The sequence below is a fragment of the Paramormyrops kingsleyae genome, chromosome 1, assembly GCF_048594095.1.
Source record: "Paramormyrops kingsleyae isolate MSU_618 chromosome 1, PKINGS_0.4, whole genome shotgun sequence".
NCBI lineage: Eukaryota > Metazoa > Chordata > Actinopteri > Osteoglossiformes > Mormyridae > Paramormyrops > Paramormyrops kingsleyae.
In genome coordinates this window covers 37,164,447-37,191,888 of record NC_132797.1, presented here as the reverse complement: position 1 = coordinate 37,191,888, position 27,442 = coordinate 37,164,447, and the positions used below count along the sequence as shown (strand labels likewise).

The window sequence follows — 27,442 nt, the reverse complement described above, 5'->3', positions numbered from 1 at the left end:
TGTCAGACAGAGAAGTGTGAATCATCACTTCACAGACACATTGCAACTGCTCCAGAGTACAGTAATGGTATGCTTTAGACCTCTGCTTGTCAGTGTACTTGGTGATGTGATGCTCACATCCAGCTGCTCTAGGGGCGGATCTACATGGAGAGCAAGTGAGGGCAGCTGCCCCCTCTACTGTAGATCTTGCTCTCCCAGCTGCCCCCACAATATCATTTCCTAAAACTGTAATCTTAAAAAAGGCAATCATCACCACATGCATAAGCTGCTTAAATCACTTAATCAAACAATGCATGGAGAGAAATCAAACTGTAAATGCAATCTCAGGTCCCCCAAGAACCTTGTGCAGCAAGAAGAAGCTTCCACAGTGAGTGGTACAATTTGTGCCCATGAATATTCCCAGTCCAACGATGCAGCATACTGCTTTGCATGCAGACAAAAACCAGCTTAGTTAAACTAGACGGGCCTGCTGCTATGCTGCATGTAGAAACCTTATGGATAGGCTGAGTGTTCTAATTAGAGTGCTAGATGAAATTTCAGATAATTCCAATCCACAGAGTGCTGTTGAGGCAAGAGGACTGCAGTCTCAAATTGACTTGAATTTCTTTGGGCTCTTTGTAGTGTTCAGAAAGGTGATAGGTCAAACAAACTTTTTGTCAGACATGCTCCAGTCACCTAAGCTTGATCTTACCAAAGCAGGTGACTTTACTAAAACCCTCAGACAGACCTTTGAAGAATATCACAAAGGGGACCGCTTTAATGAGCTGTGGAAGACAGTGTTGAAATATGCACTGATTGCCACATTTCTACCATTGTAAAACCAAAGAGAACCAAACACCTCAAACAGACCGCATGATAGTCTTGTCACATCTATACTTGGACAACAAACACATGTTAACAGCAAAAATGCCTTCAGAAAAGGAATATTTATTCTCATCATTGAGCCACTTTGTGGCTGAGTTTCTGTTGTTCCTAAACGCTTCCACTTTGCAATAATACTACTTCCAGTTGACTGTGGAATATCTAGCATCATATGACAGTCCATCCACACTTGAATTTATTGAGCTCTTCAAAATGAACCATTCTTTCACAAGTGTTTGTAAACCTGAGTGCAAGGCTTGATTTTATACATCTGTGGCAATTGGTCTGAATAAAACACCTGAATTCAACGATTAAGAGATGTGTCCCAATACTTTTGTCTATATAGTATATATATAGCCCCGGTGCTTCATATGCATCCAGTAATATTAATACCCTCAAACAATTACATTAACATTGGGATTAAGGGCCAAACAGCGATCTAATTACTTTGCCAGCCACAGGATGCAAACCTGCTTTCTTACAGTCACAAGCACACAATCCCAACCTTCTAAGCTGTACACCCTCCATGGTGGAAACTTTTTGCATTTATGGATTTTATGTTAATAAAGCTTGCTTAAAGGGATAAAACTGCTTTAATTTTATGTAAGATATCCCGAAATATGTACAGACGCTCCTCTACTTACAAATGAGTTACGTTCTGAATGGCCGTTCGTAACTTGAAATGTTCGTAATTCATTATTCAACATCATTTTAAGAGTATACGCAAGTATACCCTTAAAACTAGGATGTATACCCTAAGAACTAGGATGCAGGGAGTACGCACGCTACGCTGCTGCACAGCGGGAGTAGCGGCCAGAAGTCATACTACTGTAGGTGGAATTGGCGCAAAGAAAAAAAATTGTTGTTGAAGATAGGAAACGGCAGCCCCTGGAACACAATCTGGACTTACAGTCCTCTTCGGTCATATGTGTGAAAGTTCGTAAGTTGAAAGTTCGCATGTAGAGGAGCGTCTGTATTTATTTTTCCATGTCTTTTTATTATTGCACAATTGGAGTAGATTGCTTACCCATCCCAGTTACGGATCTGTGCTGTCCCATCTGTGGGGTTGATGTCACCGGTCAACATCTTAAAGGTGGTCGTTTTCCCTGCTCCATTCACCCCCAGTAGCCCAAAGCACTAAAAACAGTCATGTTTAGCGTTACATTTGTCCTCCTTAGAACCAAAACATCATGTACCATGTTTTGCATGAGAAGCATTCAGAAACATTTAACGTGCAAGAAGATTTAACAGACTGAAGCAGATACCCATTAGCTGCAGTATTCTAAGTCTAGGCTGTTCAAGCATTCTGTCTCAGATTCCTCCCTGATAGATGGTGGAAGAGGATGCCAAACTGACCTCCCCAGCAGGAATGCCCACAGAGAGCTTCTTCACTGCATGCACTTTCTTGCGCATGTGCTGGTAGACCTTGCTCAGGTGGTTTATCTGCAGCAAGTCATTACTTGCTGCTCCGCTGGCTACACGTTCAGACTCAGCCATGACATCATCATCCTCGTTCAAGCTAGCGTCTGGCGCAGATTTCTTAGTAGATATGAGTCCTCTATGGGGGAAGAGATTGAGAAGGTTGATGTTCTTAAGCTGAACTGCTTAATCTCCTCAAAACCTTCAATGCCATGTTTTAGCATATTGATATAGGGACATAGGAAAAACTACTTCAGTTATTATTGTTCCACTACTTTTGTGCTTACCTAATATAATGTAAGAAAGAAGTATTGAGCAGCAAGCGAAGGGTAAAGAAAATAAAGCCTTGCAGGAACAGGGAGATGAAGTTCCAGCCCAGTGTATCCATGCGTAAGGGGCTTTGGTAGGCGTCCACACCAAAGGCACCCAGGATTTGCACCTGCATATCCATCCGTGCCAGATCCATAAGCCCATTACCAAAGCTGAATTGGGGGAAGATGAGGAAGACGTAGCTGAGGATCTGATACACTGCATAGACACTCTGTAGGAGAAAAAAACAGTTTGGGGAAAAGGAGTCATGGATTTATAAATCATTCAAATCAAGTATTTTGTATTAAATTATTTTTTTATGAGAATCAGCATTCTGAAAATAATATCAACTAAGCTACCTATTTAAGAGTTTTTTCATTTGAAATGTATGTAGAAATATGTATGAAGTAATAAATTATAATTGTACTTATAAAAAGGAAATATGTGCAAATAACCATTATACAGAAGGAACACGATTAAGTATTTCTTAATTACTCTCTCTCACCTGATCAGCTTGGTTGTTCAAATTCCACAGGAAATAGACTACAGAGGAGGAAATGATGGTATTGATGCTGATAAAGAGGTTGATGCAAATGTAAGTGATGAGAGCCATTTCTGCATCTTTGAATATCCCTGACAGCAGATACATCCAAGGGAAAGTTGCAAAGCTGAAGGATAATGAAGGTGAGAAGGTAAAGGTCATGAAAGAGGCTATTATTCATTTATTCATTCATTCATTCATTCATTTTTGGTTTAAAATTGATAAATCAGATTTAAATACCAAGATGGTTTCTAACAATCCAATTTCTTCATTTTTTTTGGTGAATCCTTATTTAAAATACACAAAAATAATAATACAGTACATAACAATAATTATACAGTATTAATAAAAGTATGTATGCAATGCTTCCACAAGCATCACGAAGTAATGCATATATACATTATTACGAACCATTATATTTAAGCCAAATTTTTTATATAATAACGTTTATGGTAGTCTGTTCATCGGTATGAGTAATCTGTAAATTGGACAGTGTTAACCCAGTCTTAACAGCTTTTACTCACATTTCAAGCTGTTTTTTTAGTGCTATTGTTGATAGGGTGTGAAATCTATATGCTTTTTGGCCCCATACTAGAACTGATAATACTTATGATCTAATTTATGTATAAAATTCACATTAGCTATCTCCACTGAGTAAATGAAAAACAGCTGTGATCTGGGCCTTATTCAAACTTCAGTATGGTTCCTTAGCAGATGAGAATGAGACCTTACCCAAAGAGAAGCAGTAATAGTGTGACAGCAGCCAGGTTCTGTCCAGCAGTGAATGCAGAAATCTGGAAGGCAGCAATCACGACAATGGACAGTACCACAGGGATCAGGTACAGAGCCTGTGGAAAAAACACCACACCATCCTCTCATCAACAAGCAGGACTTTATTTTCCCCTACAATGCATCATACCAATGTAAAAAAGCATTATACTGAATTAAGAAAAGAAACTGTCTTGGTATTGTATCATTATTGATTATTAGCCTGCGGGCACCAGGGTGCCCCCAAGGGCCACATGAGTCGCCCGCAGACCTGTTCTAAAAATAGCACAACTCACCAGTGAGCAGCGTCTAAAATGTAATTTTATCCTGTTGCTATTCTTCTTTAATCACATTTGCATTTATATAGATTTGAAAATGACAATATCTAAAAAAAAGCATTTAAAACATGTCTATTATACATGAAGTTTAGGAGGGCGTTTGAAACTGGTAGCCCTTCGTATGGCTTACCCGCGAAGTAGCTCTCAAAAAGGCTGGTGACCCCTGATCTACAGTCTCATTTTATTTCCTACTTATTTCTAATTTTACAATCAAAATCCATCAGACAAACTGCCATTATATAAATATAAAGAACTACAATATATTTTAAGGAAATACCACTGAGTGAAGAAGAGATGGATAGGATTTTCAGTGGTGTACTGAGAACTCACCATGTCATACAAGAAGTTGATAATCCAGTACATGGGCTCTCCAATGCCAGAGATGTGTTGTAGCCTCTTGGATCCAGTTTGATGTTCTTGGACCTCATAGATGGCAAAGCTTGCTGTCATGATAGAGTAACCTGTAAGAATACAAAGGACCACCAGGATGCTGACCAGACTCCGTACCCTGGCAGAAAATAAAGAGTTATTATCAGTAATAAGCTTCTGAACTGGGACAAGGAATTTTAACACAAAAAATTACTTCAACGGAAAAAGGTGATTCATTTACAAGCCTGCTCAAACAGCAGAACAGTAATTGTATCAACAGAAGTGAACCGTTTCAGCCCAGTAATTCACATTGTCTCTGGGCTTTGCAGAACAGCGTAAATAGCCTGCACAAGACAGTTCGTTATATTACATATTATTATAGTACCTGTTTTTCATCTAATGAAAGTGACCCTTATTAAATGCTGATAAGACACCAGTAGGCCACTTATAGGTAAGCAAATGATGATGAGCTTTTGAATTTGGTAATCCTCTCCATAATATGATGAATTGCACTACGGCATTGACCAAGACCCACGTGTCTCTGAATGGTGATAAAAAGCTAGTGCATATTACAGAACATTTTTATTACTGGATTCAAAAGTAGCTCTTAACAAACATTATTTGTAAACTGGGACTGAATCAGTTCACTCCCTGGACCACACTCTAGAGAAAAAACATTTCTATTTTTCTTTGCTTTTGTAATCTTTGCTGTGAGTATTTCAGGGTATTCTCAATTTACATTATTATTTCCCAAACTCTTCTGATTGCCATTCAATTTCTCAAGCATCTCACTAACAGACATTTTAAAAAAGCTTCCTTTTCAAAGAAAATTTGTGAAGGAAAAATTCATGACAAAGGCAGTAAAATAGACAAAATGTTTGTTTTCCTTACATCACATCTTCACTTAGAACCTGGCCGGGGTAAGGATAGCTGGACACAGATATTTCTGGAGGAAATAAATAAAAATAATCACAACCCTAATTAATACTGTGTCCTTTACACAAAAATATATTTCAAACCACGTTCAAAGCCCTCAATTCACTGTATGTATGCTATGCAAATTAATCACTGAGGTGACTCTTCCATTTTAATCATTGCTTGGACTGAAGACTGTGAAAATTACAGCAACTGTCCGTGTTAAAATGTAGCTGTAGCAATATCAATTATAACTTTTATATAATTTGAATATATTTTTATATAAACCCTACTTTACATTTCTGCTTCTCTGTGGAATAAATTAACTTTTTGGATTTCAACTGAAGGGTATGTGATACTGTTAGGCAATTAAGTTCTTAACTATAAATAAAGACAAATTATGAATCTTTTGCTCACCATATTGCTCTGGGTTCTTGTATGATGGGAGATTGGACCTCAGAATGAAGTTGTTGAGGCTGTTGAGGTAAGCTGGCATAGTGTGGTAACCCTCTGGATTGTACCACACCTAAAAAAAAGCACAAACACAGATACAGAATATACAATATTTGTTATTAGTTTATATATGTGCGGGGACAAGGGCAAAAAATATTGTCAGCATGACTTGCCAGTAAATAATTTGTGTGGTCACAAAAAAAAAATCAAAAGATACCTTTGTTAGAGTTCTGTTTTGAGGCACGTCATTGATGTCCAGTTTAAGATCAGTGGGAAGTGGCTGTCCGAAGTCCCATCCACCATACCTAAGGAAGGATTTCCAATTTAGGTTTATCTCCAGAATTTTAATGTTCTTATCACCCCTTTTAAACAGGCCCTTAAAACATCCCTGGATTTGTTTCGGTACTTTGACCGTAATTGAACTTGTATTTGTATGTAGTAGAAGAAATGCAGTTTTTCATGCAGCATGGGCGGCAATGCGAAGATTTTTACCTGTCCCGGACGTATTTGTTACTGGTAGTCAGCAAGTAGTTCTCCGTGTCAATTCCTGTTAAGTTGCAAATTATCTGGGACGAAGGGATTCTTTTACAGGGTGCTTGGTAGGCGAAGGAACAGACCTAAGGAGCAAAGGTAAGCAAATGCACCTCACATTCACTTTACATCATAGTTTCCACATATTACTATATGCTAATTAAGCTTTCTGGCAATAACAGCAGGGTTGCCAACTTTGGTCAGCTGGCTAGAGTGAGGTTTTAAATTCGCAACCAGTCTGCACACACATGCACATGCATTTACGTGTATATAACATGGGGTTTGCAAACTACCCCAACACTTTTGATATAACTTATTTTAGATTTATAAGAGAATAATATAGATTTGCCATAAGATTTCTTGTGTTAGCGTGAGAGTTTGAAAGCATGAGTGTCACACCAGATGTGTGAGAGTTGGCAACCCTGTAACATTACACAACAGGGATGCTATGCCACTCATCACAGTACAACACAGCACATACACATTCAAACGCTAACATACATTCACATAGTTATACAATAGGGTTGTGTACCATTCATAATTGATTTAAGAATGACCCTGAAATTCCAATTCAATTTGTGAATTTGAACTGAAAATATATATTTGTTTTGCTAAAAGTACATTCTTATATTGCGTGGTTGCATTGAATTTCTTTGAACTGATATGAATTAAATTATTCTTTCCATCATTCCAATTCAAATTCCAATTCAATATCCTGTAGAGTTTGGCCAATTCAATTCAAATTCCAATTCATGAATGGGATGGGGTACAATTCATAAATTCTGAATTTTGCACAACCCTTTAAAACAATAAGGGAAATTTAGAGTGACTGGTTCAAAAGAAACAGCATGCATTTTGGGTATGGAAGTGCCCTTAGGTATTACTATTATTATTGTTATTAAACAGCTCGTCACTCACCTGTGCTGTTTTGGAACACTGGCATTTCTGCAAAGCATTTGATGTATTTCCATTTGTAGTCCAGGAATTAGCCCAATACGTATTGGTTTTTACACAAGACCTGAGGAGACATTCACAGAATGAGTGATATTGACTGAATAAAAATCATTGTAATCATTACAGCAGGTATCACACATGGCATGTCAGTGCTTATTATCTCCCAGTCATTCATTCAGTATTAGGTGAAGCGCTGTATAGCTAACTATGTACTAAATGTTATCTGTTAAACTCTGTTAAATAATTTAAAAAGCAGTACCATTTTTTTGTTGTTGTTTTTGGTATTTGTTCTTTAGAAGACTTTTGTAAACCTTAATTTGTTCATAAGGCAGCAAGTATCAGAAATATATTGAAAGATCTCCAGGACAACAAAATACATACGGGTCAGCAGGATTGGATAGGCATCTGTTATCAATTCCAGGGAAAGACAACATTGTGTCTACAAGGTAACTTGAGTTAGGATTCTCATTGCTGTTAACAAGAAAACATGTCTCAATCAATAATATAAAAAGGTATAACACATACTGTAGTATACTGCAATAAACTCATTTAATTAACATGTCACATAATAGATATTATTGTTGTAATTTAATTAGTTTGATTTCCACATTACATGTTAAAAATGTGTGTGTGTGTGTGTGTGTGTGTATGAATGCTTTTGTAATGGCTGACCTGAAGAAACTGTACTGCTGCTGGCTTGAGCTATAGAGGACAGGTGAGAGCTCCAACTCAGGGAAGTACTGCAGGTCGCTCTTGATGGAGCCCAAGCCCATGGCCGCAATGACAAACAGCACAGGCAGCAAAACCTGAGCAAACAAGCCCTTCCAGTCCCGTCGTGAGTGGTGCACTCGTTTCAGCAGCATTGCTGCCACCCGCTGGCCAATTAGGGCAACACCTCGGACTATTGGGGAGCCAGTCAGAGCTGAAGGAATGAATTTCAGCAAATTCAGCAGGGTTAATATTGGCTGTGAATTTCCATAATTTACTTACAAAGCTAACTGCTACAGCAACATTACCTTCTTTTCAGTTGACCCAGCAATATGTTTGTTGAATATGAATGAATGAATGAATGAATGAATGAATATTTATTAAGCGCTTTTCAAATTCATAAAACCCACCCATGAATCCTTTTAACTGCTTATCCTGAGCATCACAATGCTAACGACTAGGGCATGCCCTGGACAGGATGCCTGGGCACCTGAAGGAAACCCGTGCAATATGGGGGAATCATGCTAACTCCGCACATAAACAACTGAAATATGAACCCCAAACCCAGGTCTGTGAGCCATCATGCCACCCAGTTACTGAATATCATTCCAATAAACTCCCTGCTTATGATAACAGCTGACATCATATATTAATGGGTAGTACAGTGGAGTAGTTGGCGACAGTAGCAACTGTCATCAGCAGGGCTGCAGTCTGAGGACATGGTGTTAGGAGAAGGGGCATACCTAAATCCCCCATAGCATATGAATGCTGCATATATGAGTCCTGCAATGTACTGGCATCCCATATTAATGTGTACCCCAGACTTGGATTGGTGGATTATGTAGCTTCTTGTACGTTTTGATTATTTATACACTATATCCAGCAAGTAAAGTAGGAGGAACTTACTTTGTCTGTCGTCTAAGTTATAGCTGCTAACTGAGAGTTCTTCAGGCATGCTGTCTCTATTAGTAGACAAGTCCAACACTGATTCGGATGCAGAATGTGAACCGCCTTCATCATCCTGAGTGTTGTCTTTGGTCAGCTGGAGGAAAACCTATAGAATGAAATTCACTGGTGATTAATCTGCAAGGGGCTATGGAGCCTATGTACATCAGAATGGATATTTACAATTATGTTTGGCATACGTGAGTTTTTTTTTTGTTTGTGAATATATGTGAATATGTAGTTTGTTCCGCACCTCTTCCAGAGTTGTGTCAGAAATACCATAGCATCCAAGCTGCAATGCATCCAGGTTACTGTCCAGGTTGGAAAGTAAAGTACGGTAGGCCAACGCATTTTGGGAACTGAAAGGAGGGAGCATAAAAACCATATCTCCCACTTCTCCCTCCTTTAGATGGGCCTCTGGGATATAAGACTGGACAAAGGCTTTCACTCTCTCATTGTCAAACTTTTCCTTTGAGTTAACCTGCACCTAACAAATCAGAAAAATAGTGAAAAAATAAGTAGAGACAATAAGAAATAATAGTGGCAGATGAAAGGTGCTTTAACAAAGAAGACTGTGCGAAAGGTTAGTCCATGCATTTCATATGCTCATCAAGAAGTCTTCTGTACCTTCTTGGTGAGGGTGAGATTATATCCCTGTGCAAGCTTGTCTTTCAGGTAGAAGGGGGAGCCACAGCACTTCAGACCTCCACGCTCCAGGAAGGCAATGCGATCACTAAGGACCTCTGCCTCATCCAGGTGGTGGGTAGACAGGATGATGGTGCGTTCTGGGTAAATGGACAAAGACTGTCACTTGCTGCTCCCAAATTAAATTTGCAGGAAGCTGACAATGCAATCACACAAACACAGGAAACTATAATATGGAATGAATTCTTCACTATTTCTTAATGAACATGGATAGTGATTCTAAAAAAATGTGCATGGTTTACTACAGAGTCCACCGTATCTTACCTTTCTTTTGGTGGATGATGATGTCCCAGATGTTCCGTCTTGAGCAGGGGTCTACTCCAGTGGTTGGCTCGTCCAGGACAACCAGACGAGAACCACCAATGAATGCAATGGAGATAGACAGCTTCCGCTTCATGCCCCCTGAAAGGCTGCCTACCCGCTTGTGCCGATGATTGTACAGCCCAGTCTCCTGTAAGATTCTGAATGAAAAAACATGACAATTCATGCTTCAAAAACTTGAAACATCCCTGAGTTAAATAACAGTGTTTTCTACAAAGACAGGCTATGTATAGTACCTGACCGTGAGATAAAACTCTCAGGCCCAATGCAAAACATGTGGCCAATCTCTTTTGTCATCTGAGTATTATAGCTGGGTTCACTTTTGAGAATGGAGTATGGTCAGCATTCACAATTGTCTCCTATCCTAATTATGCTCCTGAATTGCTTTATCTTTGATGAATTGGTAATAGTACTTCATACTCACTTGCGCACTTGCTCTTTAAGTTCCTGATGTGTCCAATGTGGGGCTTTAATTTGCCCATACAATAACAGGTGTTCCTTGGTACTCAAGTGGTCAAAGAGGACATCATATTGCATACAAACACCCAGCTCTTTACGGACTTCACTGATGCTTCCCTGCATATCTTTGCCATACACCTCGATCGAGCCAGAAGAGGGACCAAAGAGACCAGTGAGGAGGGACCTGTAGCCACAAACATCAATATTTTATTGTCAAGAACATTCATTAGAACTCAAACAGAGCAATCTGAACATTCAGCCAAGATATACAGAAGACATGCGTATTTTCAGTTGTGACTCTAACTTTTGTAATCAGCATGAAAATAACATATAAAGCAGGATATCTTTCTTAGCTCCAGGCCCCAGCCCCAAATTTCATTCCAAGTACTGTTTCATTTCTATACTAATAAATGCTAGTTGGAAAGTTCTACCATGAGTTTAATTGCATCTGATACCTTTTGGACCCCAGAAATGGCTCCAACATTAGACATTGAAAACCTTCAAATGAAATCTAAAAATTGTATAATAGCTTACCGTATATAAATACAGTTTCCAATACATTTACTTTTTTTTAATTTGAGGTTATATGTCTTGCATTTAAATAAAGGCAGAAGAAAATCTGGTTTCATTTGGAAAATAAATTAAATTTTGGATTTTGGTCCCCAAATTTTTTTATTGTTATTACAGATTGTATTCTGTTTTGTAAAGTTTGATCATTTGAAGAAATACTTGCAAAGAGATAAACACATGCAAAAAAATAGAGAAAATAACTTTCTTACATGGTTGTGGTCTTCCCAGCCCCATTGTGGCCAAGTAAAGTGGTGACATGTCCTTCATAGAAGCAGACATTAAGGTTCTGGATAGCAGCTCGGTCTCCATACATCTTTGTCAGGCCATGAAGATTCACTCCAACTGGGAGTCCTGAGAACTCTTCCTCTGTCTGGGATGTGAACCCACTTTCTCCTATGAATACAAATAGTAGGCAGAAAAAAATCTGTTAAAATGTCCTTGTCATTGTGACAGAGAATTTCAATTTACAACAATTAAGGAATTAGGCAACAAAATGCAAAAACCTGTAACGCCTCTAACGATTACCTTTGTATTTGTCTTCTGGAAAAACCGCTTGGTTATTTTGTGCAAAGTTTGTAAAAAGCAACCCACGTCCACCTCTTTTTGTCCCTGAATTGCATCCAAATAGGTCCATCCAAAAGGAGGGCATTACTGGAAAGTACCAAGGAACTGCAATGCCATATTTCCCTGATGGAACGGCGACAAACGTGTTACTTTGACAAAGTGGTGAGCTTACCCACATCCTTTGCGGAGACAGTCAGAACTCAAAGTTTAGGATTTGATCAAACTTAGTGCAATCACCACAAATACTCTCATTATGAACTACAGTGGTGTTTACCTGGGAAGACAAAACGGATGTATATGCCTATAAGAAAGTAGAGCATAGAGTCTATTAGGAGTAACCAGCAGAACCAGCCAAAGGATGAGTTGTCATCATCCATGGGGGAGATGTATGAGTTACTCCACTGGATCCCTGTAGAGACATATGTGTCATATTTTATATTGAATTGCACTAAATTGTACAAACTGAATTCAAGACTAACAGCGAACGGTGCAAACCAAAGGCATCATACCTTCTCCCTGAATCTCATACCGAGAAATGTATTGGCTGGCATAACTGAAGCAGGTGGGTGCAAAGAGACTCTGTTGAACAGAAATATCAAAAGATTTATGGAGTGAGGTATTGAATTTTCCTTGTTATGTGCATGATGTATAGGTAGGTCATCTAAATATTCCAAAAAAGGTTATTTCTATATAAACACTAACAGAGTTGAAATATTGCTTATGACTATGTTTATGTTTATGGGTCTCACCAGTGCACTTTTTCCGGAGAAGGAAAACGAGGTCTCCAGGGACATAATGACGATATAGGGGAAGAAGCAGATGATATAGATGAGGCTGCCACTAAGCCCAGCAATGTTGGTCCTGTCAAAGAATGTGCTGACAAGATAGCTGATGGCCAGTATAGCGAGGCCGTAATCACAGAGATACAGAAACAGTAAAAAGCCATCACTGTTGGGCAGCACCTGCCCACACTTCAGGATGATGGTTAGGATGATGATGGTCACTAGCAAAAAGACTGCGCTCTCCAGAAACCAGGCAAAGAAGTGGCTGATTGGGTTAACGCCCATCATCTTCATGTACTGTAGAGAGGACAAAGGAAAGTGACTGCGGTAGGTTTTATATTGTTGATTTAGTAATGAGGTAGTTAATTGGTGTATTTTATATTCACAATGTAATAATAAATAATAACTATAATAATAACAAATGCTAATTTATTACTTACATCCAATGAAGGTAAAACTGTATCCAGGTTTGATATAATTTACGCATACATTCTTGACCCTAATTCATTACATTATTCAATTTACATACAACACACATCCTTTCAAATGTTCACATGATGAAGGGATGATTAAAAACCAATATTGCAGCATTAATATAATTATATTTCCTAAAAAGGCCTACACGGGGGGGGGGGGGGGTGGCATAGCAAGAGTGTGGGTTCTACTCCTATTTACATTTCTACAAAAGCAGTAGAGATGACAGTATTTTGTGTTATCATATTTCAAACACTAAACAGGCACTCGGAAGCCTAATAATAAAATTCCCTGCATCTCAAAGGCAGACGTGCTACAAACTTTGCTATGAATATAATATTAATAGAATATTAATCTCTAGGCCATTAGTTATTATGTAAACCGTGTGCTTCCTGTTTAAACAAACGGCCATGCAAGAGCAAAGGCTTTCTATGGTCAGTTTAACATCTTTTATATATTGTAGGGCAGGTAGTAGCTTTACAGTTTCCTGTACATAGATGAGTGTGTTAAATTGTACACCTAGAATTTCAAATGTTAAATAAACAAAATATATTACTAAAACAAGTAAAATAATGATATAAAATAATTATTGAAAGTGCATGCAATTTTCAACTGATTACTGAACCATTATAAAGAACCTCAAACACAATCATTGCAGATCAAGGCATAACTTCAGACAAAGTTGGTAAAGTTGTTAATTTTCACTGCAAATTCTACCTGTACTGATAAGTGCCCAGAACATTTTTGTTTCTGAAATACCTTGCAGACACTATAAGGTTTGTAATTTTCATGAAGTATAATCCACGGGTAATATAATGGTGCTGGTAATGCAAACCATTACTTACAAAAATGATGATTTGCCACAGGCTATACATGGGTGTGTTATATACTCATGTGCAAGCTATTTACACATGAAGATACAGTAAATAATTAAAATGGTTAAACTAATACAAATATGTATGGAGTATATAATGTACCTCATGCAGCTGAAGTTCCCTCTCATGAACCAGCCTCTTCACAAAATTGGCGACAAAGAGGACCCAAGCAATCATGAGGACCAGTGGAAAGGCAAAAGCCATGCTGTTGATGTACCTAAAGAAAGAAAAAAAATGATTAAGAAAATTAACTGAAGTGAAATAGTGGAGAAACTTAGTAAAGAGGTATACTTTACTTCCAGGTGATTATTTGCTTTACTTGAGTGTATAGTGTATTTTTAATCAAAGGTATTTGTGAGCTGATAAAATTTCATTGCCTCTGGGTAAACATGTGAAAGAAAAAAGCATGAATGTGATATAGCTGTGTTTGTCAGGTACTTTAATGTGATCATGATCACAAATAGTTAAATCAAGATTTCAGAAGCAATAAATAAGAAGTTTTACATACTGTATTGAAAATGTCTGCACAAAAAATTAATAGGTACATACATTATATGGCCAAAAATGTGTACACCCCTTTTAATTAGACAAATTGACTAATTAAGTCACACCTATTGCTAACACAGGTGTGCATGCTGTCATGCAGTCTCATGCAGCAAACATTAGCAGCAGAATGGGTGGTTGAACTCTACGATCTGTCCTCTGGTCACTGCCCAGAACCTCGGGGTAACCATGGACTGTCCTTTTCCTCTCACATCGCTAATCTTTCCCACTCATGTCAATTTCTCTAAGCACTTACGTAAGGGCATCTGCAAAATGCCATAAATGTAAGTTCAGCTCAGGTCAGCCCAGAGATGGGGACTCGAGTTTGAGACTGGAACTGGAGTTGTACTCCAGTTGCTCTTAAATTTACTTCTGATGCGTGTTTGAAATATGGTTACATACTGATAATACTGACATCATTTTTTTCCCTCGGACTTAACTCTGACTCGTTGATAGCGACTCTTGAAGAATAAGTCTTTAAGACTCTGGTGAAATTTCTACACATGTAAAGCTTTGAGTGTACAACACTCCCCAAAGCGTAAAGGCATTACACACATCACAATGTGTGGCTGTGCGCAGAGCACATGAACTGGAGCCAGAGAAGCGTGATGCCAGGCGGTATCAACAAACAACACGTTTTTTGTTTTGCCACTAGTTCAAATTGCAGACCCGATATGACAAAGTGCGGGGTATTCCGAGTGTTATTCTGAGTGTTGTTTTACATTAGATTGCACCGCTTAGAAATAGACTTTGCTTACCCTGATGTCATAAATTGTATATAGCCTACATTGTGTTATTAAACAGTGACACAAATCGGCCAAAAATCTGATAATTTAGCAGGTACATCCCAAAAACATAATTTAGCAGGTATATCCCAAAACATTTCTGACATATCATTCCAAGTCAGGATGCCTGCACCTCTTCATTGTGACCCATGTACTGCAAGTAGTGTTATGTCTTAAATTATTCGATTTTCCATCACGCATTCATATTTAATGGTTTTAACAAAGTAAAAACACAACGGCAGCAAATAATTCAATTGAACAGTGAAATCACTGACCGCTCTCCTGTAACTAAAGGAGCAGCCCGACTGCACGCATTACTTTAACTTTTTAACATGGAGTTTGCGCTGTTACTTGCAGAATTATTTATTTACTTGCACACACACGAGCTGAGAGACAAATCAATTTAATCCATTAATTGGAGTTTTTGCTTTAGAACGATGTGTAAAAATCAAAATTGTGATTTACTTTAACATGCATTTACTTTAGCAACACGACAAATGGAGTCTCATCACTTTAACGTAACTGAGGGCGGAGTCCGGCATGGTTTGGTTTGGCTGCCACATACACAGAAATGTTCTAATTTGTTGATCACATCCAATGTCAAATTGGAACCACGTTGGAGACTTGAGACTTGACTCGGACTCTAATTTTGTGACTTGTGAACATCTCTGGGTCAGTCATACAAGCTCATGAAAATAAACCAGATAACCCAGCATGAATATCCCTGAATGACAGCAAATCCCATCAGCAATGTTCCAACAGCTAATGGAAAGCTTTCCCAGAAGAACAGGGGTATTATGGCAACAATGGCCCAACCAACTTCATATTAATACCCTTGGCTACAGAATGAGATGTTGGACAAGCTGGTTTCCAGATACTTTTGGCCATGCAGTGTATTTGTTCTTTGTGTGGCAATGTACATGTCTGCATGTGCAGTGCGTGAATGAGACAAGGGTGCCTACTGGTCCTTGATGTAGCAGGGATAGGGGAAGGCCTGTAGCTGCACTGCGGGTTCTTCCACTTGGGTTCCTGTTTGCATGCCAATGATTGCGCGCTCTATGCTCTCCTGAAGGTACACAAAGCCCCTGTTGTAGAGCTGGTTCTGGTTTGGCGAGATGTACGGGCCTTTCACCCAGTAGGTATTGCGGGTACGGTCCGTGCGCATGACATTGTCAATAGTCATTCTTATTGTGTATTTCACTTTGGGGGGAAGGGGGTCGCTGGAGGAATCCCGTTTTTTCCGAGAGGGAGAAGCAGTGACATTCGGCAGCTTGAATATGATACCTGAGAAAGGGTAAGGAAAGCAAATATATGTTTTATATATGTGACCATTCAAGAGAATATGAGTGACCAGTAAATTAGTCTTATTATGATTGAGCAGTCATTTGATTAAAGACCAGACAACAGATTAACAAAATTCACAAGGGAATAAGTATTTATTTCATTTATAAATTAATGTATCCCACAGTCTAGGTTAAAAATATATTTCTGGTTCATAATATTTAAGGCAATGAGCAAGTGTGGCTACTATTGCCCATCGTGGTTAAGATCCACTAGATGATGGTCTTTCTCATAGAGCTAAAGATTTCTTTTGAGTGGGCTTACTGGCATAGAGGTCACGGGTTTGAGTCAGATTCTCAGCAAGTGCATCAAGCTCTTCACTAGAGTTGAAACCTTGAAAGCGGTCAAACCTCACGCAGGAGGAGAGATTCAGCATTAATGATGATAAGGTGGAGATCTGCTGAATGATTGCTTTGTTCTCAATTAGAAGAGCTGTGATGTTAGCTGTAAAAAAAAATTATTTAGGAATTATTTTGCTTCATTTGTTAATTTTATGCTTATCTCAAGAATAAAATGAATAAAAATGAAGAAATCCAACAATTCTGAATGTAAAGACAGACCCATCTTCCATAACCATATATAGAGTACAAGGTTACGGGGAGCCTTGATCCTATTCAAAGAAGTGAACGGCACAGGGCAGTGAGTAACTGGGCTGAAGTGAACCCTACCTCCACTCTGTGAATGTGGAATTTAAGTGCTCTGCCCATGTCACGCATGTTTCCTCTGGGTACTCTGCTTTTCCCCCACAGAGCATGTAAACGCAGTCAGGCTAACTGCCATCTAAGAATACCCGCAACGTATAACTGTGTGTGTGTATGTTAGACTGTATGTCAAATTTGCAGGATTTATTCAGACATATGAGTATATATACAGGCATACATTGTAAGTTGAAGGCAGCACATATTTTAGATAACATGAAAATCCAGCATGTATATATTTGATTATTGTCAGGTAATTCCTTCATTTTGTTACATTTATGGGACACAAATTTATGATTGAAAGTAACTCCTGGGGTCATGAAAAATCACATGGTATAACTTACAACAATTTCTGTGACAAGCATTTGAAATGGAATGGAAAACAACGGGGAACTCACAAAATTTGTTAAATGCGTCCTTCATCTGATTGACGTCAATGTTTGTCTCAACCTGGATGAATCTTTGGACAAAAGGATTACTGAGGGAATTCTGTAAATGAAGCATTGATGTGATTAATATTAACAGAATAATATTATGAGTGTATACTGTACTTAAGCCAATTGTAGCATGCAATGTTCAAATTTTATCTTTTATTTCAGGGATATTTTAGGAATTTCTACTAATTAACTTACCTGTAGCACTGGCAGATTTTTTTGAAGAACTTTCGCGGAATTCATGACATAGGAGGAAGATTCAAGCCACTCTTGAGAAAATAACTTTAAATCTGCAAATTGTTGCAATGTGGTATTTGCCTGGAAGATAAAAATGAAAAAAGAAATAGAAAAAACCATTACGAAGTTGCAAATTGCTGTTTGAAGAAGGTGATAATAGCTAAATAAGAATGAACGGTATGGAAATAGAGACAAAGTTTAGAGTTTGTCTGTGGTACATTAACTGTATTTAGAGCAGAGGTAGGCAACCCTGATCCTGGAGTGCCAGTGTCCAGAAGGCTATTCTATCCTACCTGGCCTTTGATGAACCACACCTGATTTCATCAGGTAGGAAAGAAAACCTGGTTGATATTGGCACTCCAGGATGCCTACACCTGCTCTAGTGCAAGGGAATAAAACTGCTAGTTGTTACTGAGGTATACTCATATTTACTGCAGGAAATAATGCTAAACAAGAACAAATAAACAAACAAACAATGAAAAAATGAAGGAAAATTCAATATAATGCAACAATATTTTTAACATTTTAAATGTTCTATGTCTCATATCTGAAATTATACATATATATATATATATATGTGTGTGTGTGTGTGTGTGTGTTTGCATAAATCACATTTGAGGACCAAATTGTCCCCAAAGTGTAGTAAAAAAAAAAAAGGGTGTCGTGATTGGGATTATGGTTTATGGATTATGGATTATGGTTTATGGATTATGGTTTTTCCCATAGAAATAGTAGGAAGACCAACTTGTGTGTGTGTGTGTGTAATATATAGTTGTAAATTTCTCTTCATGATAAGGTTTGTGCTTATTTATTTATGTGTATAAGTACCTCCTGCATGATCTTCCTAGTCAAAGGTATATCAGGGCTGTAGAGGACCTGTCCCAGAAGCATAGGCTTGAGGAAGGCCCAAGCCACAGCTCCCCCTGTTGTGTTCACCATGTCCAGGAATAAGTTCTTGCAAAATGGAGCTGAAACAACAGACAACAGAAACAACACTTTGATATCAACATAAAATCCAAATAATTTTTATTTACATCTTGACACAATGTTATTCACATTAAAGGTGTGTATGACTTTTGCCGTACTGGCATCACGTGGAATGTTAAACTTCTTGACGAGCTGCTCAACTTCAGTGTCTCCCTGAGTGGAGGGACCAGAGCTGGAGCCAATGGGCAGGTTGGAGATGCCAAAAAGAGACAATATGCCATTGGTACACAAGGCATTGGAGAGAGTGGTGAAGGTGGCCTGGCTGGAGATGCTGGCCCGTGTGCCAATGACCAACTGAGGGGACACAGAGTAGGACACACAGAGGCTTATGTCACTGAACAGCACTTAATATAAAAAATGCAATATAAGAAACCGATGCGTTTCTTACTGTACTGAATTTTACAGAATTTTTATTTGATTTTTTAAAATAAACATTAAATCAGAGAATAATAAACAAATATTTCAATGAATTAAATACAGTGGTACCTCATAACTCGAACTTAATCCGTTCAGAACTCCGGATCAAATCCTAAAAAGTTTGAGTTCTGATCGATATTTCCCAATAAGAAATAATGGAAAACCAATTAATTGCTTCCCGGCCCCAAAAAATTACACCGAAATATGTTTTTTCTAGCATTTAAACACAAAATGAACCGGTCAAAACAAGAAAAGCATATACTGTACTAAACACATCTAAGCACATTTATCAAAACAGTAATTTTTGAAGGAAGAAAATAAATGTATCCAAACAATGTGTAAAGTTAAAAAAAAAACAAAACAATGTGTCCTGCCCCGATCGTCCGCTCTTTCCGTGTGTCACGCCCCCTCGTTAACCCCGTGTGGAATCCCCGTGTGATCAGTTGGTTCTGCTTGTTGTCATTTGTCCTCTGTATTTAGTCCGTTCCCAGTCCAGTCATTGTATTGTCCATCTGCGTTTTGCCTGCCTTACCTGTAATTAAACCCCATATTCCCCGATACCCTGACGTCTGCGCCTTTGTCTCCGTTCAGTCCCCGCTGGGCACGACAATATTATTATAATTAAATGTATTAATGGTTTATTATTAATATTAAAATAATAAGATATCTTTATTTTTAAATGTATTTTATTATATAATAATAATTACTGTTACTGTCTATCATTGTATAAATGTATTTTTATTGTCTAAATATATGTATTCAGCTAGTGTAAACATGCACGGTGCTATCACAGCGAATGCGAGGCTGAGACTGAAGCGCTACCCTTTGTTTCCACTGAGAGACGTGCCGCGTGACTCATTTCCCCACGCGTACAAGTTATCTTAGGTCGGCGTTCATGGTTCGACTTATGAGATTCAGATCGAGTTCTAGGTAATTTTTTTTCAAACTGGTTGGTTCAACTTTTAAGAAATTCGAGTTCTAATGAGTTAGAGAACTGAGGTACCACTGTAATGTCAAAAGTGCAACAGATTTAAAACAGAACCATTAAAATCTAAGGAAAATTACTGTCTGATAGTGAAGTATAATGTAAAATATGAAAATGACCAACCTAAACAATGTCCATTATAGGATATAAAGTGCAGATACTGAACCATAATGTCTAAAACTCTTTCGGTAATCTGTTGCTATAAAGCAGGTATACTCACATCACGAAATTCACGGTTAGCCATAAGATTGAGGTCTCGAACAGACAACAGATTCTGTACAAGACTGTCAATAGTAGGCAGCAGCTTGGTCAGCATGTGCATCAAGGAATTCAGCAGGGCTAGTAGAAAGCTTAATGGGCTCTGTAGCATCAACTAGCGTCAGAACAAAAATATCATGCAGAGTTAGCATTGTTTGGCAAAGGTAAAACATAAGCATGGTTTAGCTTTTTCATTCCTTTAAAAAGGTTTTTATTCCACAATACATTTCTGTGATTATTACCGCTTAAAGTACTGTACTTAATCACTTTCAGATTTGAAACATTATGGTTTCCACAGTTAGCTTTTCATTACTTTGATTAATGGCAAGAGCTTAAACATGAGTAAAATTACAATGAGTATAATAAATGGTCAAATATAATGCGTACCTCAAACATAACGTTCTCAAGACTGATGTAGCGGGCTCCCACAAGTGCAAAGTTGTACCACTCGCGAGGGGTTAACAAACATAAAGACTGGAAGATTAGGCTTTCGTTCTGGTTGAGCACCAGAACTGATGGGTCTCTGCAGTAGTGCATGTTAGTTAGCCAACTCAGAACCTGTGGAAAAGTTCAGAAATTGAGAAAGAATGTCATTATGTCTGTTTGGAAATCCAAGAAACAAAACTGAAAAGAAATTGCACTTATAGGCACTGCATTGTGAAACTTTCACGAATGCATGTGCAAAAAAAATCTATGAAAGAAAAAGCCTGTTTACAGAGTATTGATTATTTTATTAAGAATCAAATAATATTGGTATTATTACAAATGTCAGTACAGAGTTTCATGAGTGACTGATGCCATTCTATTATTATTATTATTATTATACACTTTTGGGTATGGCAACCCTATTAAACAAAAAAAGCTTCTAGTCTAGTACACAAAATCCAGTGTACTAAGTAGATTTCAGTGTAGTAAACAGTATAATTTTAGGAAACATTAATATATATATTATTTCTCTAGAGTTAACTATCTATTTAAGTTCATGTGCCTACGAGTTAAGGACTCTACCTGTAAGCTGTTGTTGGGTACCACTGAGTTCATCAAAAGGTCAATGATTTCTGGAGAAATACTGGTCAAACTTTGTAGATCCATGGAAAAAGCAGTCTTATTTACGAAGAACGTGGACAGTTTGACTGGAGCTGCAAGAACAACAGAAGAAGCAGGTTTGCTCAACATCAACTGGCGAGTAGAGTCAGTCAGTCTCAAAAGCACATAACTTTTTAAGCATATTTTTTGACTTGCATGCCTGATGGAAGAACAGACCCCCTACAGAGAGGGTAATTAAACAACAGCAAACAGACTGCGGGACCACACAGCTCCATCTTACATTATATACCATGTGAGGCAGATAATTGTTCAGATATCACAAACACTGTACCTCGCGGGCTGACAGTCACATTGTCTAAACTCAGACTGCTCACATCAAAGCCCAGACTTTGAGAGAGGTATGACATCCTGAAAAATGGAAACAGTCAGACAAAAGCACACAGTTAGAGTCTTGACATGGCCAAAAAGAAAAAAAAAAACTATTATCATACACAAAGAAAAATAAAACCCAACTGAAGACAAGTTGTTGTAGAGATCAGGATAGACACAATGGAGAATACTAATAATAAAAAAAAAATTCACATGAAAATTCTATTCAGACATTTTGGACAGCTGTGACCGTTCACAACAAAAGTCAGTGTTTCTTACCAGTTATTGTTAATTTTGTATTTGTTAGGATCTCCAATGAATGTCTCAAACAGTAACTCAGAGAAGGAAGCATTATTTTCCACCAGGCCCCTCCCGACCATCTGGAGGGCTTTGCCGGCAGTGGCGCCAATTTTACATAGCATTCCAGGTGTGATTGGAAAGCCCTGGAGCAACTTCTGGACAAAGCCCAACCGTTCCAAATCACACACCTGCAAAAAGAAACAGGAAAAGTTTAAGCTGATTGACCACTCGCAGCTATACACTGGAGTGAATGTGCCCACAATGGCACTGAAATCGATTACAATGACATCTCTTGAAGACAGGAAAATGTCTGGCATGATTATTAACTTCTCGAATTAAGTACAAATGCTCCTTGAATTATGATGGGGTTATTGTTCTGATGAACCCATTGTAAGTGGAAGATATAATATGTCGAATATGAACATGATGTGATAAGGAAATCAATAACTATTGTCACTGAATAAGTAAATAAATAATTGTTGTAACTAAATACCCATTCATCACCACTTCATTCCAACTGAGGGGACTGGACCCTATCCTAGGAACAATGGGCATCAACCCTGGGCAGTCACTAACACACTGCAGGGTGCACACACATGGCCAATTTAGACTTGCCACTCAAACTTCCCTGCATGCTTTTGGACTGTGGGAGGAAACCAGGGCCCCAGCAGAAACCCAAACAAACACAGGGAGAGAACCGAAAATCCACACAGAAAGGACCCGGGACCTTCTTGCGGTGAGGCAACAGCGCTAACCACTACGCCACCATACCACCCTTGACTAAATAGTAGTAATTGAAAAGTAAATGAATTAATACAATTTATTTGGTTAGATACAGATCAGAATTCAGAGTTAACTACTGAATGTGCACCACTATTGCACAATCGTAAAGTCGACATATCGTAAGTTGAACCATCGTAAAGCAAGGAGCATCTGTATATGAAGTGGTTTTGTAATACAGTTAATCCACGTTATGTTCTTTTTCATACTCTTTGTTTTGAATAGGTGTCTCAATATTATACAAGGATCCTGCCCTTATAGGAAGGCCTGACAACATTTTGTTCTATTTAACCATTTGTATATCAGAATAAATTTATACTGAAGTGGTGGTAAAAGTAGACGGCAAACAATTTCTTAAAATATTTGTTGAAAATCTGAAAAAATAGTTAATTTTAGGATATCAGGTGCTTCTTCATGTCAATCAATAATTATTTTATTAATAAAATAATAAAAATATATGTATTTGATTCAGAGCTGAAAGCAGAATATCTACCTTAGCCAGTATGTAGTCTAGTTGAAGAGCAAAATTTTCATTTGACCAATTGATTCTAGGGATCATCTGTTCCATTTTAAGAATGAGTATCAGAGCTTCTGTAAGGCAGAATGAGTCAAAAAAAGCAAGCAGATGATAATGTCAGTGTCAGCTGATTTTGAAGCTCAAGCTAATACCATTTACTTAAGTTCCCAGGTAATTTACTGAAAATAAGTCATAAACAGATTAAAAATCCAGCCACTCAACTACAAAGCAAGGCAAATATAACAAAGAACGTAGTAAAGGCTATTCATTTATGGTCAGTTGGGCACATGTTGTAAACATGGACGTGTTCTGCAATATACTGTAACATAAAAATGAAAAAAAAATTAAATGTGTTTTCCTCTGTAGATAAGATTTGCTTCTTGATTCCCAGGAAATTATGTTTACTCTGTTTATTTACCTCTGACTTCAGTGGATATGTTTTTGAGAACAGGATATAGCAGATGGTTTAGAATTTGGTCTTCAGTGGAGTTTAACACATGTAAATTCCTAGAAGACAAATCACGCAGACAAATTCATTTCATGCTCAAGAAAAAAGAAAAAAAATATTCACTTTCTGATTACAAAATTTAATTGTAAGATTATTGTGTTTGAAATTATTTGGAAAATTGTATTCAAAATTGCCTGATAATAATAATAATAATAATAATAATAATATATGTACACTCACTCTTCAATCCAGTGTGTGGCATTCAGGCCAAAGGAGCTTTGGTCTAAGGAGAAAAGCTGTAGAATCATCTCAAAAGTCTGCACTTGATCACTGAGGTTAATGTCAGGAATTGATGAGACAGGGAATGGTAGCCCAGCAAAAAGGGTTTCAACTGAGGACATCATAGCTGAAAAAGCCCCTTGTGTTCCACCAGCCATGTCAGTATTATTTAGAATAATTGCTTCAGTCTCCAAAACATGTAGGGAATCAGTAATGTATTGACTAGCATCTGGTGGAAGTACAGAGGCCAATGAGATGGCCGTATTGTTTAATGACTGAAATACATCATATAGACGGATCAAAGATGAATCCGCCATTAAGCCATTCCACAGAGTGCTTGACACCAGTTCAGATATGGCAAACAATGTACTAGCAAGGCCACCATGGAAAGACTCTTCAGGTTTAGCAGGTTCAGTCAGATTCAGTATGGTAAAGAGAGAAGCAGCTACTTGTGCAGAGATGTTGACAAACAAATGCGGAATTTCAGCAGTGTGGGAAATATTATTAAGGGCAGACAACACTACTGGATTTAGATCCAGGATGTACTTCCTCTGGTCCACTGGAAGAGTTGACACCACCTGATTAAACACCTCGTCTACCAAATGTTCTCTTTCAGACATGCTTCCCAAGGCATAGTTGGAAATGGTAAGATTCTCCATAATCTGAGTAACAAGAATGCTGTTTAAAATGAACTCATACAATATATCCTGAACAGGCTGTCTGCTCAAAACATGGGCCTCATTGGGGTAGGTTGGAAGATGGCTGAGAGAGCCAGAGATTATGCTGGCAGACTGAAGAACTTTTTCCACATTTCTGGGATTATAGGCAAGTACTGTTGAGGCTTTAGTTAACTGTGTTGAGAGGTTGAAATACATAAGCTGCTCCGCAGACATGAAGGATGCAAAAGCAGCCACAGTCTGATCCAATAAGACAAGGAAGGTAGTCGGGTTTTTCTGGGGCTCCTGCCATGCTGAAGAGGCTATTAACCCTTTTATAACTGCTGATATGTCAGAATTGATGTTATCACTATTTTGGGCTATTTCAAAAGATGGTTGCAGGGCTAATTTCAAAAACATGTCCAGGAGGCTTCCCACATTTTCTTGTTGGGAAATTTGCGTTAACATTTCTGCATACATTTCCCAGTTTCCTGGAGCTGTGATGGATGATAGCATGTCAAGGGCCCTGTTGATTGCCGGTTCAAAGCTAGAATCTCCAGTCATCTCTCTCGAAACACCTCTCAAAATAACTGCCAAATCCGAGTTTGCAAAGAACATGTTAATAGTTTGCATGATGTCTGAAGTACTAGGCAAGTTGGAAAATACTTTTACCAAGTCATTGTAGTCTACATCAGCAAGGTCTAAGATGTCTTCAGGAAAAACTGTTTCAGCATCGCGTTTTGACCTTTTTCTGAAAACTTGAGCATGAGGAAGGAGATCACTCAAGGTCTGTCCACCGGCAAGTTGTCCTTCAAGGTCTTCAAGGAAAGAGACAATATAGGTAAAAGGATGAGATTGGCATGGTCCAAGGCAATTTAACTGCTTCATCATGTTGAGGACATTGTCAATTAACTCAACATATATGTCAAAGTAGCTTGGCAGAGTGACATTTCTTTCAATCATGGTGGAAAGCATGGCCTTGATTATATCAAATATTTTCACTAATGCCTCTGATACAAATTCCATTCCAGTGGTTTGGGAGAACCTCCACCAATCAGTTAAATTCAACATCTTCTCAAAAAGCAGCCTAGATTCCTCTGCAGTCAGATACTGCTTTGTAAGGTTATTTATCATAGGGCAATCCTCAATTATCTGGAGCCAGACTGGCAGTCTGTCAGCCAAAGAACTATTTTCACTTGTAGCTGAATGCAGAAAGGAGATAATGGAATCCTTGGTCCAGTTATTTCCAATCATGAATATTTGAAGAATATCTTTAATTAGATCTGGAGTTATTGTCACATTCATAGACCGGAGAGCATGTTGGAGGGTATAGTTCAGTGTCATTTCCAGTGCCAGCAAATACTGCTGCATCCACGGGGCTTCTTCTGTAGCTTGTTCCAAAAGGGGCTTGATAACATTGGGCATTAGCAGATTGCTGTAATAACATAAAACAAAATGCTGGTAAATGCTAGCCAACATACCATCTACCATATACTAGAAATTGTGTGGAAACTGGAAAAAATATATAACATAAGGACATAATGTCACATCCCGCTCCGTACGATCCCGATGTGTGCCACGCCCCCCTCATTGCCTCGTGTTCAGCCCTAAATGTGCTCGCCTTCATCCCGTACCGTGACAGAATGACAAGTCTCTACAACAACACGACGCGGGAGACCGAGCACCACCGGCTCGGTCTCCTGCAAGATTTCGTGTATTGGCAATCCCAGCCCGAGGTCCTGGAGGATCCGGTAGCCCTGGAGCTGGCCACCCGGGGCGCGGACCTCCTCAAGGAAGAGCGCCCGCCCGGACAACAGTACCCGCTGCAGAGGGCACGTAAGTGCCTTCGCCGCCTGAGCCAGCGCTTGGTTAGCAGCCGGGAGAAGCGGAGCAGAGAGCTGGCGGAAGCAGCTCCAACGCTCTGCCTAGGAGCCTGCTCTCTGCTCCCCGCCTGGGAGGACACCGCCGCAACCAGCCTGGCCAGCTTCCCGCCGGAGAAGCCGCCTCCCTTAGAAGCGTGCTTCTACCGGCCGGAGCGTCTGGGACACGGAGGAATACGCGCCGTGAGAGACGCTATTCCCCGGGTGCCGAGAGCCCTTAAAGGAACAGCGCCAACACACTCGGCATCCCTCCTGCCTGCTCCGGACCTGCATGCTCCGGACCTGCCCGCGGCTGCGCTGCCTGCTGCCGCCGCCGATCTGCCCGCGGCTGCGCTGCCTGCTGCCGCCGCCGATCTGCCCGCGGCTGCGCTGCCTGCTGCCGCCGCCGATCTGCCCTCGGCTGCGCTGCCTGCTGCCGCCGCCGATCTGCCTGCAGCACCGCCTGCTGCAGCTGCCGCGATGCCCGCAGCACCGCCCGACCTGCCCGTCCTGCCTGTCCTCCCTGCTGCAGCTGCCGCCGCTCTGCCTGCGGCACCGCCTGCTGCAGCTTCCGCCGCCTTGTCAGCGGACCCGCCTGTCCTGCCTGCTGCAGCTGCCACCACTCTGCCCGCGGCACCGCC

General features: G+C 39.2%; 1 protein-coding gene across 2 annotated transcripts in view; it reads right to left on the bottom strand.

Moving 5' to 3' along the window:
- Positions 1-27,442, bottom strand: part of abca12 (ATP-binding cassette, sub-family A (ABC1), member 12) — a 70,788-nt gene that overhangs the window by 5,936 nt on the left and 37,410 nt on the right. For both annotated transcript variants that reach the window (XM_072715231.1, XM_072715233.1), the window contains exons 27-64: positions 24,248-26,377; positions 23,978-24,066; positions 23,536-23,633; positions 22,242-22,450; positions 21,925-22,001; positions 21,555-21,685; positions 20,934-21,104; positions 20,509-20,661; positions 18,985-19,180; positions 18,728-18,867; positions 17,861-17,980; positions 17,627-17,717; positions 16,795-16,974; positions 16,152-16,473; positions 13,964-14,078; positions 12,480-12,809; positions 12,240-12,309; positions 12,005-12,139; positions 11,692-11,853; positions 11,376-11,559; positions 10,562-10,780; positions 10,081-10,277; positions 9,739-9,896; positions 9,365-9,598; positions 9,073-9,220; positions 8,131-8,380; positions 7,840-7,929; positions 7,423-7,522; positions 6,466-6,590; positions 6,191-6,278; positions 5,938-6,046; positions 5,497-5,551; positions 4,567-4,744; positions 3,863-3,978; positions 3,095-3,257; positions 2,568-2,821; positions 2,218-2,419; positions 1,889-1,998 (exon numbers count right to left, since the gene is read on the bottom strand). In XM_072715231.1, the coding sequence (XP_072571332.1) occupies positions 1,889-1,998; positions 2,218-2,419; positions 2,568-2,821; positions 3,095-3,257; positions 3,863-3,978; positions 4,567-4,744; positions 5,497-5,551; positions 5,938-6,046; positions 6,191-6,278; positions 6,466-6,590; positions 7,423-7,522; positions 7,840-7,929; positions 8,131-8,380; positions 9,073-9,220; positions 9,365-9,598; positions 9,739-9,896; positions 10,081-10,277; positions 10,562-10,780; positions 11,376-11,559; positions 11,692-11,853; positions 12,005-12,139; positions 12,240-12,309; positions 12,480-12,809; positions 13,964-14,078; positions 16,152-16,473; positions 16,795-16,974; positions 17,627-17,717; positions 17,861-17,980; positions 18,728-18,867; positions 18,985-19,180; positions 20,509-20,661; positions 20,934-21,104; positions 21,555-21,685; positions 21,925-22,001; positions 22,242-22,450; positions 23,536-23,633; positions 23,978-24,066; positions 24,248-26,377 (7,899 nt within the window). The remainder of the gene's footprint in view (positions 1-1,888; positions 1,999-2,217; positions 2,420-2,567; positions 2,822-3,094; positions 3,258-3,862; positions 3,979-4,566; positions 4,745-5,496; positions 5,552-5,937; positions 6,047-6,190; positions 6,279-6,465; positions 6,591-7,422; positions 7,523-7,839; positions 7,930-8,130; positions 8,381-9,072; positions 9,221-9,364; positions 9,599-9,738; positions 9,897-10,080; positions 10,278-10,561; positions 10,781-11,375; positions 11,560-11,691; positions 11,854-12,004; positions 12,140-12,239; positions 12,310-12,479; positions 12,810-13,963; positions 14,079-16,151; positions 16,474-16,794; positions 16,975-17,626; positions 17,718-17,860; positions 17,981-18,727; positions 18,868-18,984; positions 19,181-20,508; positions 20,662-20,933; positions 21,105-21,554; positions 21,686-21,924; positions 22,002-22,241; positions 22,451-23,535; positions 23,634-23,977; positions 24,067-24,247; positions 26,378-27,442) is intronic.